The sequence below is a fragment of the Lichenostomus cassidix genome, chromosome 2, assembly GCF_008360975.1.
Source record: "Lichenostomus cassidix isolate B80296 chromosome 2, HeHo_3.0, whole genome shotgun sequence".
In the NCBI taxonomy this organism is placed as follows: domain Eukaryota; kingdom Metazoa; phylum Chordata; class Aves; order Passeriformes; family Meliphagidae; genus Lichenostomus; species Lichenostomus cassidix.
In genome coordinates, this window is record NC_139482.1 from 6075691 (window position 1) to 6089426 (window position 13736).

General features: G+C 39.7%; 1 protein-coding gene across 3 annotated transcripts in view; it reads left to right on the forward strand.

Moving 5' to 3' along the window:
- The window catches only part of GALNT11 (polypeptide N-acetylgalactosaminyltransferase 11), a 46966-nt gene that overhangs the window by 21292 nt on the left and 11938 nt on the right, over positions 1–13736 (forward strand). For all 3 annotated transcript variants that reach the window (XM_085050229.1, XM_085050230.1, XM_085050231.1), the window contains exons 5-9: positions 4328–4453; positions 5727–5976; positions 8111–8228; positions 9703–9855; positions 12440–12658. In XM_085050229.1, the coding sequence (XP_084906355.1) occupies positions 4328–4453; positions 5727–5976; positions 8111–8228; positions 9703–9855; positions 12440–12658 (866 nt within the window). The remainder of the gene's footprint in view (positions 1–4327; positions 4454–5726; positions 5977–8110; positions 8229–9702; positions 9856–12439; positions 12659–13736) is intronic.

The following is a 13736-nucleotide window of genomic DNA, read 5'->3' on the forward strand; positions in this document are numbered from 1 at the left end:
CATCTGGGCCTTCCTGTGCTTTATTAAGTGGTCAAAATAAATTGTGGAAGTCATGATGCAAACCCAGTTTGTACTGTAGCCCATCTCCAGAAAGTGCCAGCCAGTAGGGATGTGTGGTGTCTTGAGAATCCCAAGGTGACATCCCTTTTGCCACTGGTGTCGTTTTACTGATGGTGCTTTGTATCATAGAGGCTTTAACATTCAAAATCTGGTTTTGAAGCTAATAATCATGGACTTAAAGAAGGTTAGGGGGAATGGACCTTAAAGATCATCTGGTCCCAGCCCGTGCTGCCATGGGCAGGGGACACTTGCCACTAGAACAGGTTGCTCAAAGCCCTCTTCAGCCTGGCCTTGAATGCTTCCAGGGACAGGGCATCCACAACCTCCCTGGGCAATCTGCTCCAATGTCTCACAACCCTCACAGTATAGAATTTCTAACTATAGGGTATCTAACCTAAATTTCCTTTCTTTCAATTTGTACCCATTACTCCTTATCCTGTCACTACAGTTCAAGATGGAGTCCCTCTCTGGCTTCCTTGTAGAGCCCCTTCAGATACTGGAAGATTGCTATGAGGTCTCCCACACAACTCTCTCTTCTCCAGGTTGAACAGCCCCAACTTTCCTCTGCCTTCAGAGGGGAGATGCTCCAGTCCTCTCATGTCACCTCTTACACACACTGATAATTGGGGATCATGAAGCAGTTTATAGTTTGGGTTTTCTTAGCAGCACCTTGCTTGGGCTGCCCAGGTGCTCAGAGCAGATGACAGAGAGGCCACTCCAAGCTGTGAATGCATCTGCAAGGAGCTTCAGTCACACAGACACTCCCGGCTGCGATCTTGCCGATGGCTTGCTGTGGCACTATGGAAACGGCGCGGCCGTGTTTCGTTCTTGCTCAGCATTCCGGACCGCGGCGTGCTGCGGCCGGAGCTCAGCGTGGCTCTCGAACAGCCTCTGGTGGCCACCCCGGGAGCAGCTGTCCTGGCTCTGGGAGCAAACTCTGCTCCCGCAGGCACCGAGGGGCCCTGCAGGGGTAGACCGGGCAGATTTGCTTTGATCCTGTTGAAGGATTGCTGCCTTTTCTCCTGATTGACAGACAGGGCAAAGACAGACACGCAATTCAGGTGTGGCCCTTCAAAAGCACTTCATTTTGGCCTGTCAAAAGCCAAATGCCTGTTGAGGAAAATGTTAACATAGCAGTTCTTGCCAACAGGACCATGCAAGTTCCTTGCCCACCTCTGTACAAGTCCACAACTTTTTGCATTTTAAAATTGATTTTTAGATTATGTTTTTGTTTAGTATATATAATTTTATCTCCCTTGGTCTTACCGTTTCGTTTCTGGTTTAAGGTCTCACTTGCTCTAAGGGACTGATTAGATATGTCTGCTGTAGAATGAAATTCTCTTGTTATGCAGGAATTTGATTTCTCTGAGGTCAGATCAAGTGTCGAGATACAAGAGAGAACAAAGATCAAACATTGTTCCTTACTAAGATAAGAATGTGTAATATTTAAAAGCTTGTTTTGTTTTGTGTTTCGGGAGCATATGCCTTGCTATAAAGTCTCTTGTGCAATTTGTTTTGTATTCAGAACTGCCTTACTTCAAAACTCAGTCCTTTGAATGTGAGGATGGATTATATTGATGCCTTTGTTGAGGCAGCAATACCATCACTCTTCTGGTCTGTTAAATTGAAACAATCAGCGAAGTTGCTAATTTGAACCAAATTAAGTTCAAAACATCCAAGTAGCTATTTTTGTCTTTATTACTTCAAATGAACTTGTTCTGAAGCCAAAGGCAGGAGGAGGTATTGTTTACACAGAGAATTACTGCTCTTGATGCTAATGATCCTATGTTTCTGCTGCTGCTTAATGTTAATGGATGGATTCTTACGGCTAAAGAAAGGCAAACATGCTCTGGGGACTGAAGAAACAGATAAAAACTTTGGCTGTGCTGTGGATCTCATAAGAGTGGGCAGATTGCTTGATCTCCATGCCCCTTTGTTTTGTTTTTTTAATTAAAGTTTAATTTTCCTTACATCGCCTGCTCTCCGAAGTGGTGTTTTAGATGAAATTCTGCCTCATTCTTCAGCTATAAATATGGGAGCTATGCTGCACATCAATGCTGTTATGCAAACCTTGGACCTTTGCATGTAGTGTTGCCTCAAAAAGCTTCTTAGGCTCAATCATCAACAGTCTTACTGTATAAGCAGGCATTGCCATGGCGCACCTAAGCCCACTATTGTATTTTTTTTCCATTCCCTGAAAGGCAGGATTTCTTTTTCTGATATAACCTCTTTCTCCCTGATTTAGCCTTAACCTATTATGGGAAGGCCTGAGCATATGTTTTGAAGGCTGTTACTGGAAGCATTGTTCTGTGATTGAAGAAGGTGAGATTGAAGAACAGAAAATGAACCAATTTCTGCAACTCAGTGCTTTAGAATAGTTTAAAATAATAATGCTCCAGACTCCCATCCAAGGTTACATTTCGCTTGGAGGAGCCTTTGTTGTGTAGATATGGAGGAAAGTAATGCCTAAAGTAATTTTTGAAAACTGGCTGAAAGGGAGCAATTCTCTCCTTGGAAAAAAATTTCTCAGACAGGCTGTGTTGAAGCAATTTTTTGGGTTATATCAGAAGTAGTAAGTCTTACCAGTGGACGTGAAGGCAACACACAAAAACCCATCAACAGCAAAAATCCCAAAAGGTGTGAGACAAACCTGCCTGTTGGGGATGGTCCATGATATGGGCACAGTTGCCAGCTGAATGCCATTTTGTCTGGCTCAAAACTCTACTGGCTCTTATATTCTGCTGCTCAAGCCCATATTTTGGGCCTGGTTTAGCTCTGTGGTGACTTTTTAATTTATTTTTTTTTAATTATTTCTTTTGTTTTCAGGAGTTTGCAGGTCTGAAACTCTTTCCTCGTTTATTAACCTCATCTGCTGTAAGAGCTGAGTTTGATAACCTTTTCTGCTTTGTGCTGGCCCATTGTTCCTGCAGGTGTACACTGTTCTTCTCTTGCTATGCTACATGAGGTGAAGAATGATTCAAGCGCAATTTTATTTTCACTTTGCAAATCTCTCTGTCCTTCTTGTTTGGGCATCTTATTTGGGTAGCACCTTGGAGATTATTTCATCAATTTTCTAGGAGACTTTTTCTGAAAACATCTTCCCTGTTGTCTGACATATGATGTCATGTTCCAGACTAGGGAATTCTCACAGGGGAGAGAATTCCTGTGACCCAAATGAATTCTGGTTGTGTCTCCCCCAAGAGTTTCCTTTGTCCTAGAGTATTCTCTAGCATCATACTTGCTGTGTGTTACCTTCTTACTTTTGATTCACCATGTTTCCTTGCAGTGCAAAGGCTGAGATCTTAACATTTGGAATTGCATCTGGGAATCTCCTGCCTGAAAGTTCTTGTTCCTCCTGAAGGTTACAGCTCTGACTTTCACATATTTTCCTTTGGCATTTAATCTTGTTAATAGCAACTTTAATGTTTGAGCTGACATTCATCAGAATAATGTTTATTTTGGCATATCCTCTGATGAAAGTCTGACTGCCTCCCTATACCAAGGTTTTCTATGGAGTCTCAGTTGGGTTTTTGTTTCTCTCTCCCATTTTATATTCCTCTTTATTTCTCCATAAGTTTATTAACTTACGCTTTTCCATTACTTCAATCTTCATGTGTCCATCTTCAATAGTCTTGCTTTAGTGTTAGAAACCATTGATCTTGGGTGAAAGAAGTATTGCTACTCTTAAAATTGCCATTGATGTTAGCTAAATTACAGTAGTGCCTATAGACTTCAGTGAAATCTGCACTCCTTCAAAAGCACAGCCTTGCCAGCAGGATCTTAGTTCCTTTTGGGTTTTAGAAAAGCACTCACCAGCTGTGAGTGGGTTGGACTTTGTTGTTTTGTCAGTTAAGCAGGTACAGATAATACAAGGTGTCTTTGTGCTTCTTCTGAAAGATGTCAGCATTTGTTTTCAAGTATGGAATGTGTAAATTTAAATAATTTGCCTGTGTGAAATATTTATTGTGGCATCTGTTGCAAATGCCAGTCACCATGAGAAGAATTTGGAAATGTGTTTCTTTGAACAGCACTTTTTTTTCATTCTAGTAGTTCAGGTTACCTTGAGTAATGTACTAAAGGCATTGGAGGGCAAGTGTAGGATGTGGGATGAGTGACTATCCTTTTGATACTCTTGGTTTGAAGCTGTGTTGTCAGGGTAACTTTTTGATCAAGATTTTGGCCATTTTTGAGTTAAATGTCTCAAGACTTTAAACAAAGCTGTCAGAATTTCTGTCCTGTTGTTGAACTTGTGTTTTCTTTTTCCCAGCTGACTTGAAAAAAGACTTGGGTGAATATGTTAAAACTCAGCTTCCAAAAACAACAAAATTGGTAAGAAATGAAAAGAGGGAAGGCTTGATCAGAGGAAGGATGATTGGAGCCTCTCATGCCACAGGTACCCTTGCTTATTTCTGTTTTCCTTGCATACTTTGACAATAAGTTGATTGGGTGACTTCTCTTTTTTTAGTGCAGCTTTTCAGATGTTCAGTGTTTGGCCTGTGGTTACTTCAGCCCACTATAGGGACTCTGCATGTCATGTCACACTCTAAGCTACACAATTTAGCATCATCCCAAATCTTTCTTCCCCTGTACTATCTCAAAACAATGACTGCAAATTTAGATCCAAATTGGAGTGGTTTTTAAACCTTAAGACACTTTGAGAGTGTCAGCTGTGATTCTTCTCTTTTTCTGCCTGGAGACACTTGTTTTCAATAAAATGAGGTACTTTTTTGGAGTGGGTAAGTGAAATTGTGAAACAAAACCAGTATTGTGCTCTAAAAAAGTTACTCATTTTATTGCAAGTTACCAACACAACTTACCATCATCCCAAATCTTGCCCTGTACTATCTCAAACAGTGACTGCAGCATTAGTCAGACAACGTAGAGTTTTCCCTATTCTTGCACTGAAAGAATGTTGTCTCGGGAGCATCTCCATGTGGTCAAGATACTGTAGTTGCAGAATATTTTTTGCATGTTTTATGTGCAAGCTTTTGCTCTAAAATGAAGTCTGTTCCCTTGTAAGGTCCTCTAATCTGGTTTCTAATTCTCCAATCTAATTGTAATGTTTCTTGTACAAGCTCCTCCATTGCAGTGAGTATGTATTAGGAAAACCAGTATTTGGTGCTTTATAAACAGCCTTTACCAGAGTGTGCTTTCAGTTAAATTCTTTGGCATCTGAGAAAGTGTCTGCTACTTTCTTAAATAATTTTGAGTGGCAGAGAAATCTCTGAATTGGTGTTTACTCCATTGGCATTGTAATGGTATAATCCAGAAAGAAGATTGTGCTTGAATTTTCCAAGCTGTGCTAAAATTCATTTCAGTTATTGCAATTTTAAGTAATTTTATTGCTCCTCTGAACTGCTAGAGTTCCATCCTTGTGCCCAGTCAGATGCTGTCTGTGGGGGTGACTTACATTTTCATGCTCCAAAGCAGTTTTCTTTAAAGCTGTTTCCTATCTCTTCCATGTTATTCTAGTGTTATGTAAATTTTATGTTGTGTCATAAAGATGCTGATGTCTTTTTAGACCAACTAAGCATGAGGGTGTGTCATAAATCAATCTGTTCTTACTGACTGGGGCAGATGATCTCCATGTAAATTGATCAGTATTGCTTTGTCTGGTGCATGTGAGTTACCATGTAATTCCATGTGTGTTTGTGTGGCCTCTGTAGGCAAAGTCCTGGTGTTCCTGGACAGTCACTGCGAGGTGAACGAGATGTGGTTGCAGCCTCTGCTGACTCCCATCAGAGAGGATCGCAGGACTGTGGTGTGCCCTGTGATTGACATCATCAGTGCTGACACCCTCACCTACAGCTCCTCCCCCGTTGTGCGTGGGGGCTTCAACTGGGGCCTGCACTTCAAATGGGATCTTGTTCCTTTGGCAGAGCTGGAAGGACCCGAGGGAGCCACTGCCCCAATCAAGTAAGGTTCCTTCTCTGTGGTGTGAAGCTCTGTGTAACACATGGATGGTCAGAAGCACTTCTTAAGCAGTAGGGAGTGTTACCTGGCTGTGCAGGTTTAGAAGCAGATGCCTAGCCTGTCAAATATCTGACTTATTTCACTTAGAAATAGGTAATAGTAACCAAAACTATTTCAGTTTAATTTCTTGCATTTCATCATTTTGTCCAATAATTTTACTTTTTAGCTATGCATTGATGTTTGTTTACAGTCTGATAGGCTTGGTTTAATGATAATTTTGATGTTGGCTTTGTGGTAGGAGTAGTCTGCATATCCCACTAATAGGGAACTCTATGGGCTCTATAATTTCTGTACTGAAATGCTAAAGAATTGCTAGATTGGGAAAATCTGTGTTTGTGCTAAAAGGAATTTGCCTTTGTGGTCTTTTGGGAGTTGTTTTGAAACAAAAGTCTCAGTAAAGCTCAACACTGGGACTTGAAAGTTACCCTCATCTTTTAACCGTTAATGGCTGTGTGACCTGTACAGATCTGGCAATATCTGGTTCTAGTAGACATGTAGCTGGTGTAAAATGGTGTCAGCAGGCACCTTTTATTAGCAGCAGCTATGTACAGTTCAGACACAAGAATAGAACTGTCCCTAGTGAATCTCTTCATGGAAAGAACCAGTGCTGCTACAAGCAAAGGCAAGAAGCTCATTGTGCTTTTCCTAGTTGCAGGGATCAATCTCAGTACAGAATTCAGGTTTGTCAGGTGGAGCAACTTCACCTTTTTTACAAACTGACTCCTTGGGTATAAGATTTGCCAAGTGAATCAGAAATTGGGTGCATTTTCATCTCTGTCTCATTCTCTTTTCTTGGGCTGTAAATGAAGAGCATTTCAGGCTGCCACAAACAGTTCTAGCACAAGGTTCTCTGCTGTCATCTGACAGCTCTGCACTTGGTCTTCCCATGTCTCCCCATCACAAGAAGCCGGGAAACTTACTAAGTTATTTAATAACTTAAATGACTTGTTTGGAGAGTGTCACTGTGGCAGTTTCTCAACTTGGAAGGGAAAGGACCGACTGAAAAAATCTGAATGTGGGATCAACATCGAGTCTTAAAATCCTTGCTCAGTTAAGAGCTATTCTTGCATTGAATTTGGTCAGTGGCTGAAGGTTAGCTGTTTCTGTGTTCAACACAGTTTTCACATTCCTTCAGCTCATTTTTATGAAAAATTCCCATGGTAAAAAGAAGTTTATAGTTCAAGTGAGTGTAATACTCTGAAAAGATTACATTTTCTGAGTATGAAAGTGATTTTTCCTACCTAAAGGTCTCTGCCTCCTTTGAAAAAGGAGCTAGATTGCTATTTAACCTTTGAAAATGGCTTTCCATCCAACAGAAATTTTGCATTTTAGAGACCTTCACAATGAAATATTTTGGTGTCAAAGCGGAAAAATTGAGAGCAGCCTTTCAACCCAGGTTTTAAGGTGACAGAAACTGTGGTAGAAATTGGTGTGAGAACAAGCAATGAAATCTTGCCCTAGGCTTGGTTTCATCACAGGGTTTTATTTACAGGGATGGGAAGAAGCCTTTTTCCAGCCCATTGGATGTTTCAACTATCATATCATGTATTTATGTAGTGTTTTTACTCTTTTATACTCTTGTAGGTCATCCACATATTCATGTGTTGTCATACAGTAGCAATTCAGTCTAGAGAATGAGCAGTGTGGATCATTTGCAGATTTTTAGAAAATAGAACACATTCTAGTAACACACAGCCAAGGTGAAAAACTGGGAAATACCAGAGGGACCATCTGTATAAATATACAAACTGTAAATAACTTGCCAGTAAACTGATAATTGAGTCAGTGATGAAACAATGCTGCCTCTGGCATTTGTTGTTCCTCTTTCCCTGTCCTTTTCCCTCAAGTTTACCGGGGAAAAAATATGATGTATAGCTAATGGAAGATCACAAATATCACAGATCTGCTTTTGAAAACGTTTTGAGACTAGAACTGATGTCTAGTGACTGGAGGATTTAAATTGTGTTATGTGGGTTTAAATTTGTCCTTTGGGACTAACACATTCAGCAAAAATGACTGGTGTGGGGTTTTTTTTCTCTCTGGAAGAAAATGAACTTCTTTCCATGAACCTTTTCAGGTCACCCACCATGGCTGGAGGGTTGTTTGCCATGGATCGTGAGTACTTCAATGAGCTGGGGCAGTACGACAGTGGTATGGACATCTGGGGAGGAGAGAACCTGGAAATATCTTTTCGGGTAATCAGAGAATTTTCAGCTCTGTAGTTAAATATTTGTGGCTTTTTCTTTGTTTGGTGGTGGAGTATTTCATAATGGCTATAAAGAAGCATAGGAAAAGAATAATCATGGAATTTTTTGAAATTAGTTTATGAGCGATGTGTGATGAATTTCACAAGTTGATTGGAGATGTGTGGCCTACAGCAATATTGCTAATATGTAAGCTTGGTATATTTCCTTAGACACTTCAGTCTCTTTTTGAGGACCTGGAAGTGTAAATTTTTCTGGAACTAAATTGAGAGTCATGTAGAGGAGTCAGTTTGGTTCAAAAAATAATGAGAAAATCATAATCAGAAGACTTGAAAAGGGTGCTGCATTGTGCTTTCTGTATTTTAGCTCATCTTCCCTGTCACTCCACTGAAATAAAAGCAACTGTTTGTGCTCAATATCACGCTTATCTCTTTACTTTTGTAAAGTGGATTCATCAACAGGTTTGACAAGAGTCTGCCTGAAAAGTATATATTATCATAGCAGATATGAAAAGGGGATTAAAAAGTGAAGTTAGCATAAAAACGCTCAAAAAAACCTAAAACCACATACAGAACCCCCAAAACTTTAGAGAAATCTGTCAATTAGAGAAATCAAGATTAGAGTTCAAAAATAACTGGAATTATATAAATTTGAGTGACTTTAAAGGAGTGTGTACTGAATAAATAAAAACTTTCAATTTTTTAGTATAAATGTAATTATTAGATATCTGAGTAGAAGTGTGTGGAGTGCAAGGAGATTATGTTGTTACCTTGTAATACACAGTGTCATTAAAAAGGGCTTCGAAAACTTGGACTACATTCGGAGAACTCAGAGCTTCTGGAAGTCCCTGTCTCCCTGGGGGAGGGTTGGAAAGAAGTTGAGTCTTTATCTTGTCTAGAAGGAGTTTTAAAAGCAACTTGATTATAAACTGCTAATGAGAGAAGATTCTCTGGAATCAGAGAACATCTTAGCCCAGTAAAGGGCCAGTGTTGGTAATTTGCTGGAAGATGAAGTTAAAAAAGAAATTTAAAAAAAAGAAATGGAAATGGAGTGTAAATAAAATACAGATCTGTGGTGCCACAGATTAAGACTCCTAAATGTAGCATTGAATGAGAACACTGTTTCTGAGTTCCCATATTATAACTGAGACAAACATCTCTGGCCAGTAAGTTTTCATAGTTAGATGAAAAGCTCTCCAGGCTCCCTTGATGACACAGACTGATCTTTCTTATCTATCACATAAGTGTGGACAATTTTCATGCAGGTAAATAAATTTTGGGAACTTAATTTGCAGGATGAATCCTAGCCCACATATCCCAGTCTTTTCTTATAGGTCTTTAGAGCATAACACCTATCCTGAGCATATCGCCCAATCCTACATAATGTATAACTCTACCAAAGTGTCCCTTAAAGGAGGTAGTGAGCAATCTGAACAATGAGGCACATTCTGTTTTTGTGTGGACAGATCTGGATGTGTGGTGGCAAACTTCTGATCATCCCCTGCTCCAGGGTGGGACACATTTTCCGTAAGCGGCGTCCCTATGGCTCTCCTGGGGGACAAGATACTATGGCTCATAACTCACTGAGGCTGGCACATGTGTGGATGGATGAATACAAGGTAAGAGACAATTCTAGGTCATGAAATAAGGTTGTTAAATGGTTATTAACTAGCTTGTTTGTCAAAGGACTGTGTCACAGTGGGGTCTGTTAGGCTTCTGATGGGGTTTTCTTTCTGTAGTCTGCTTTCCTAATGTTAGTTTTGAAAGGAATTCCTAAATTCTGTAGAATTGTCATTTGGCTTTTGAGTGCTCAGATCTCCTCCCTGTTACTTTGCTGCCTGCAGGAGGTTGAGTTTTATATCTTTTTAGTGTAGCAAAAGATGATGGATGAGCTTTTGTAAGCTTTGCATTGCATTGTGTCCAAATCAGTATTATGTGGCAGCCATGTACTGCCATGTGCCTTCAGGTAGTTTCCATGTTGGTAAGACAGGGATTTTTTGGCTGCTTATTTACTTTCTGTTTTAATTAGCAATCTGCTGCTTGGTCTGTCTTGCCCTTGGACACGAAATTCAATCCTGATTGCTCTTCCAGGGCAAGTGTCTTCCTTCCTTGTCTTCAGATCATGATACTGGTGCTTTGAGCGTAGATCAGGTGTTTGTGAATCCTTCATCTCTGAGGTTATTAATGACATTTTGTCCTCTGAGACCACAGGATTTGCTGTGTGCTCAGCTGCTGTGATCCCTACAATTTCTATACAGCACATATTTTATTAATTTTATGTTCTTTAGAGGTTTATGTTTCAAACCCCGGCCTTTACCTTGATGTTCAGTTTGAGGAATCCATTAGAGCTCATTAATTTTTATCTCCATTCTCCATCACTGTAATGCTTTGGTAGATCTGATTTATCACTTTCCCTTTTATTGATGTCTGGGCACAGTTGTTTCGTGATTATTGATGGCTTCCTCTGAAGCTTGGACTTCATTGGTGGTTAAAATTTCCAGCTAATACTGCTTTATCCAGCAAGCACTTGAACTGCTGATTCTAGCAGTCTCTTATCACAGATTTGGTTCCAGAATGTTTCCAGCTGTTTCCAGTCTGATTCTCTGATAGTTGCCAAAGACCATCACTATGACAGTTTTAGTGTATAGAAGGCAAGCCTGGAAATATTGTTTTTATAAGAATAATGCAAATATTTAGGGCCAGTATGATTTAGCAAAGCAATCTAATGATGCTCAGTACAAAGATAAGACTGAAAGGAGCAAATATCAGTATTTAATAAATGAAATGGCATAAGGGAAGTGATTCAGCAAAATTTTAATAACTGTTAAAAGCAAAATGCAAAAGTACTAAGTTCATGTATACAGTGGTAACACATAAAGGGTAGGATGCCAACATTTGAACTTCAGCCAGGAAAGAGGCAACTGTAATAGCCAAGCTGCTTTTTCAAGCAGACCAATTTCTGATAGTGATGTCCAGTCTGTCTCCAAACCTCCTCAGAGCTGGCCAACAGTCCAATGTACACCAAATACACACTTCCCCTTCCTCTGCTGTTAAAATAGCAGTGACACATCAAGCACATCCAAATTCATAAAGATCTTGATAAGGACAGATGTGTAACTTGTCCAGAGGTGATGCTGTCTATCATCTGAGTATCAGATGGCAGGAGGTAATTGAAAACTGTCACAACCACATCATGGTGGGTGAATTCCAGATGCTTCCTAGAGATGAATCCAACAAAATACCATAGTTCAGTGCCCTGAAAACTGAATTCTAAATGGTACCTAGTAAACAAATTAATGTGCAAATACAGTGCTTTTTCTGTGGGCTCAGTAAATCTATCTGGAATTAAAGATGCTAAATGGGGATTTTTTTCCTAGTTCTAGCAGTAGTATTCGTGCCACACTGTACATTCATGAGTTTGTTTGTCCACATTGTCTTTGCATTAGAGTCAAGCAGTACATGAGATTGGGTTGGAATCCTAATCTGTCTTTGCCTAACCTGTAAGATTCTGAGTATCATCATAAAATAGAATGTGAAAAAATAACAGTATGGGAGTCTGTCTGGAGATGATTCAAATGGGAAAAACTGGACTTCCCAGAAAGCCCAGGTGACAGTTCTGATTATTCACATGAATAAGGTGTGGTCCCACTGAACTTCACAAGATAGTCCCACTTACAGGTCTATTCTGGATTGGTTTTACCCTGATCATTTGTAAAGTTGGAAAGCTGGAAACTGTGCAAGACAAAACACACTCAAATCCCACAACAATGAATGCAATCTATTGAACAATAAAAATACTTTCAAGAAACCTTTGTCAAATGAGGCTGCTGATGATTCATGCATCTGTTTCTTACTTAATGACTCCAAGATGCCTCTATTGCCAATGGCAGTAAAGTCAGGAGCTGATTTGTTTCTTCCTCAAGTTGGCATCCTAAAAAGATCAGCAAATTTGCACTCAAGAAGTGTCTTCATCAAAAAAACCCCTCAGCTAGAAAGATTAGCTCAGAGTTAGGCAAGATTAAATCTCACTTCCTGTGGCAATCCAAACATTGTAATTTCCTACTGCTGGTTTCAAACTTACTGGTTGAAAGCAATAGCAAAATGAAATGAAATTTTGGTAGTTCTGCAAGCAAGAAAAAAATTGGAAATCAGTAATCTGAAATTCTCCTCCCTTTTTCTTCCACCTGTTTCTCTTAAATACAGGAGCAGTATTTTGCTTTGAGACCTGAGCTGAGGATGAGGACCTATGGAAATATCACTGACCGAGTAGAATTGAGGAAGAGATTGAACTGCAAGTCATTTAAGTGGTATTTAGATAACATCTATCCTGAGATGCAAATATCTGGGCCCAATGCCAAAGCTCCACAGCCAGTTTTTATTAATAGAGCGCAGAAACGACCAAAAATAATCCAGCGTGGAAGGGTAAGAGAAACTTAAATATATAGAATTCTGGTGGGGTAATTATTATGAGATTTTTTTTTCTTAAAGATTTGCTCAAACACAATAAAAATAGTCTGTATCCACAAGTTTTGCCGCAAGTTGTCTTGAAAATAACAGGATTTTTGTCAAAGCAGTTTCACTCTGATCTACATTTCAGGTCGTCCTCAGACTAGATACAATGAGGTTTCTTAGCTCAAAGCTCTGAGTTATGAAGTTTTGCTGTCTTTAGAATGTGCTTTCATGGCTGTTGGTTCTGAAGATGGATGTGGATAGAGAGATTTGGCCTCAAATATTCATGCTCTGTTGGTTCATGATAAGAGTACAGTGTAATTAATTTCCAAACTCATTGCTTTTACTGGGTAATTTTCTGCAAAGGTGAACATTTGCATCTGAGGCTGATGGCTTTTCTAGTCTTGACTGTTACATAATGAACAAAAAATGAGTTTTTCTCCTCTCCTTTTTTCTTCAAAGTAGAAATGAAGAGAGAATTTTTTATGTGTATTCATGAAGGAAATCATGATTAAATTCATGGCTTAGCTCTGACACCTTTGCTTATGGGTTTGTATGCAGGCAAAGCCACCAGACAGTTGCATCTGCTCTTTACAGATTCATCTTTACAGAATATCAAATTCACTTGATGTGTGCTTTTTATGCTTCCCAAAAATAATGGATAGCTTCAAACCCAAGGCAACTTTCTCAATGTCTTGTCTGTGAAAGAGAATACTCTGGAATAAGCTGATTAATGTGCACATAGATTATGGTTAGCAGGTTCCTTTTTAGCTCAGTAGTTGGAAGCACAAAGTAGTGATGTCCCCACAGGGGACACAGGCTGCAGTAGCCATTGACAATTGCTGGTTCTGCAGGAAGTGAGTCAGGAGGACCTCTGTTCATGCAGGACCTATTGACACCATTAGATTTTTTGCTTGGAAGCAGCTGTCTGGGAATTCACAATTTGTGCAGTATTTTTATAGCAATATCCCAGCCAAGCTGTGAAGTTAGTTATGTAGTTTTCCCTGAATAAAACTGATACAATAGGCTAATGCCCCTAGTTTTTGGATGC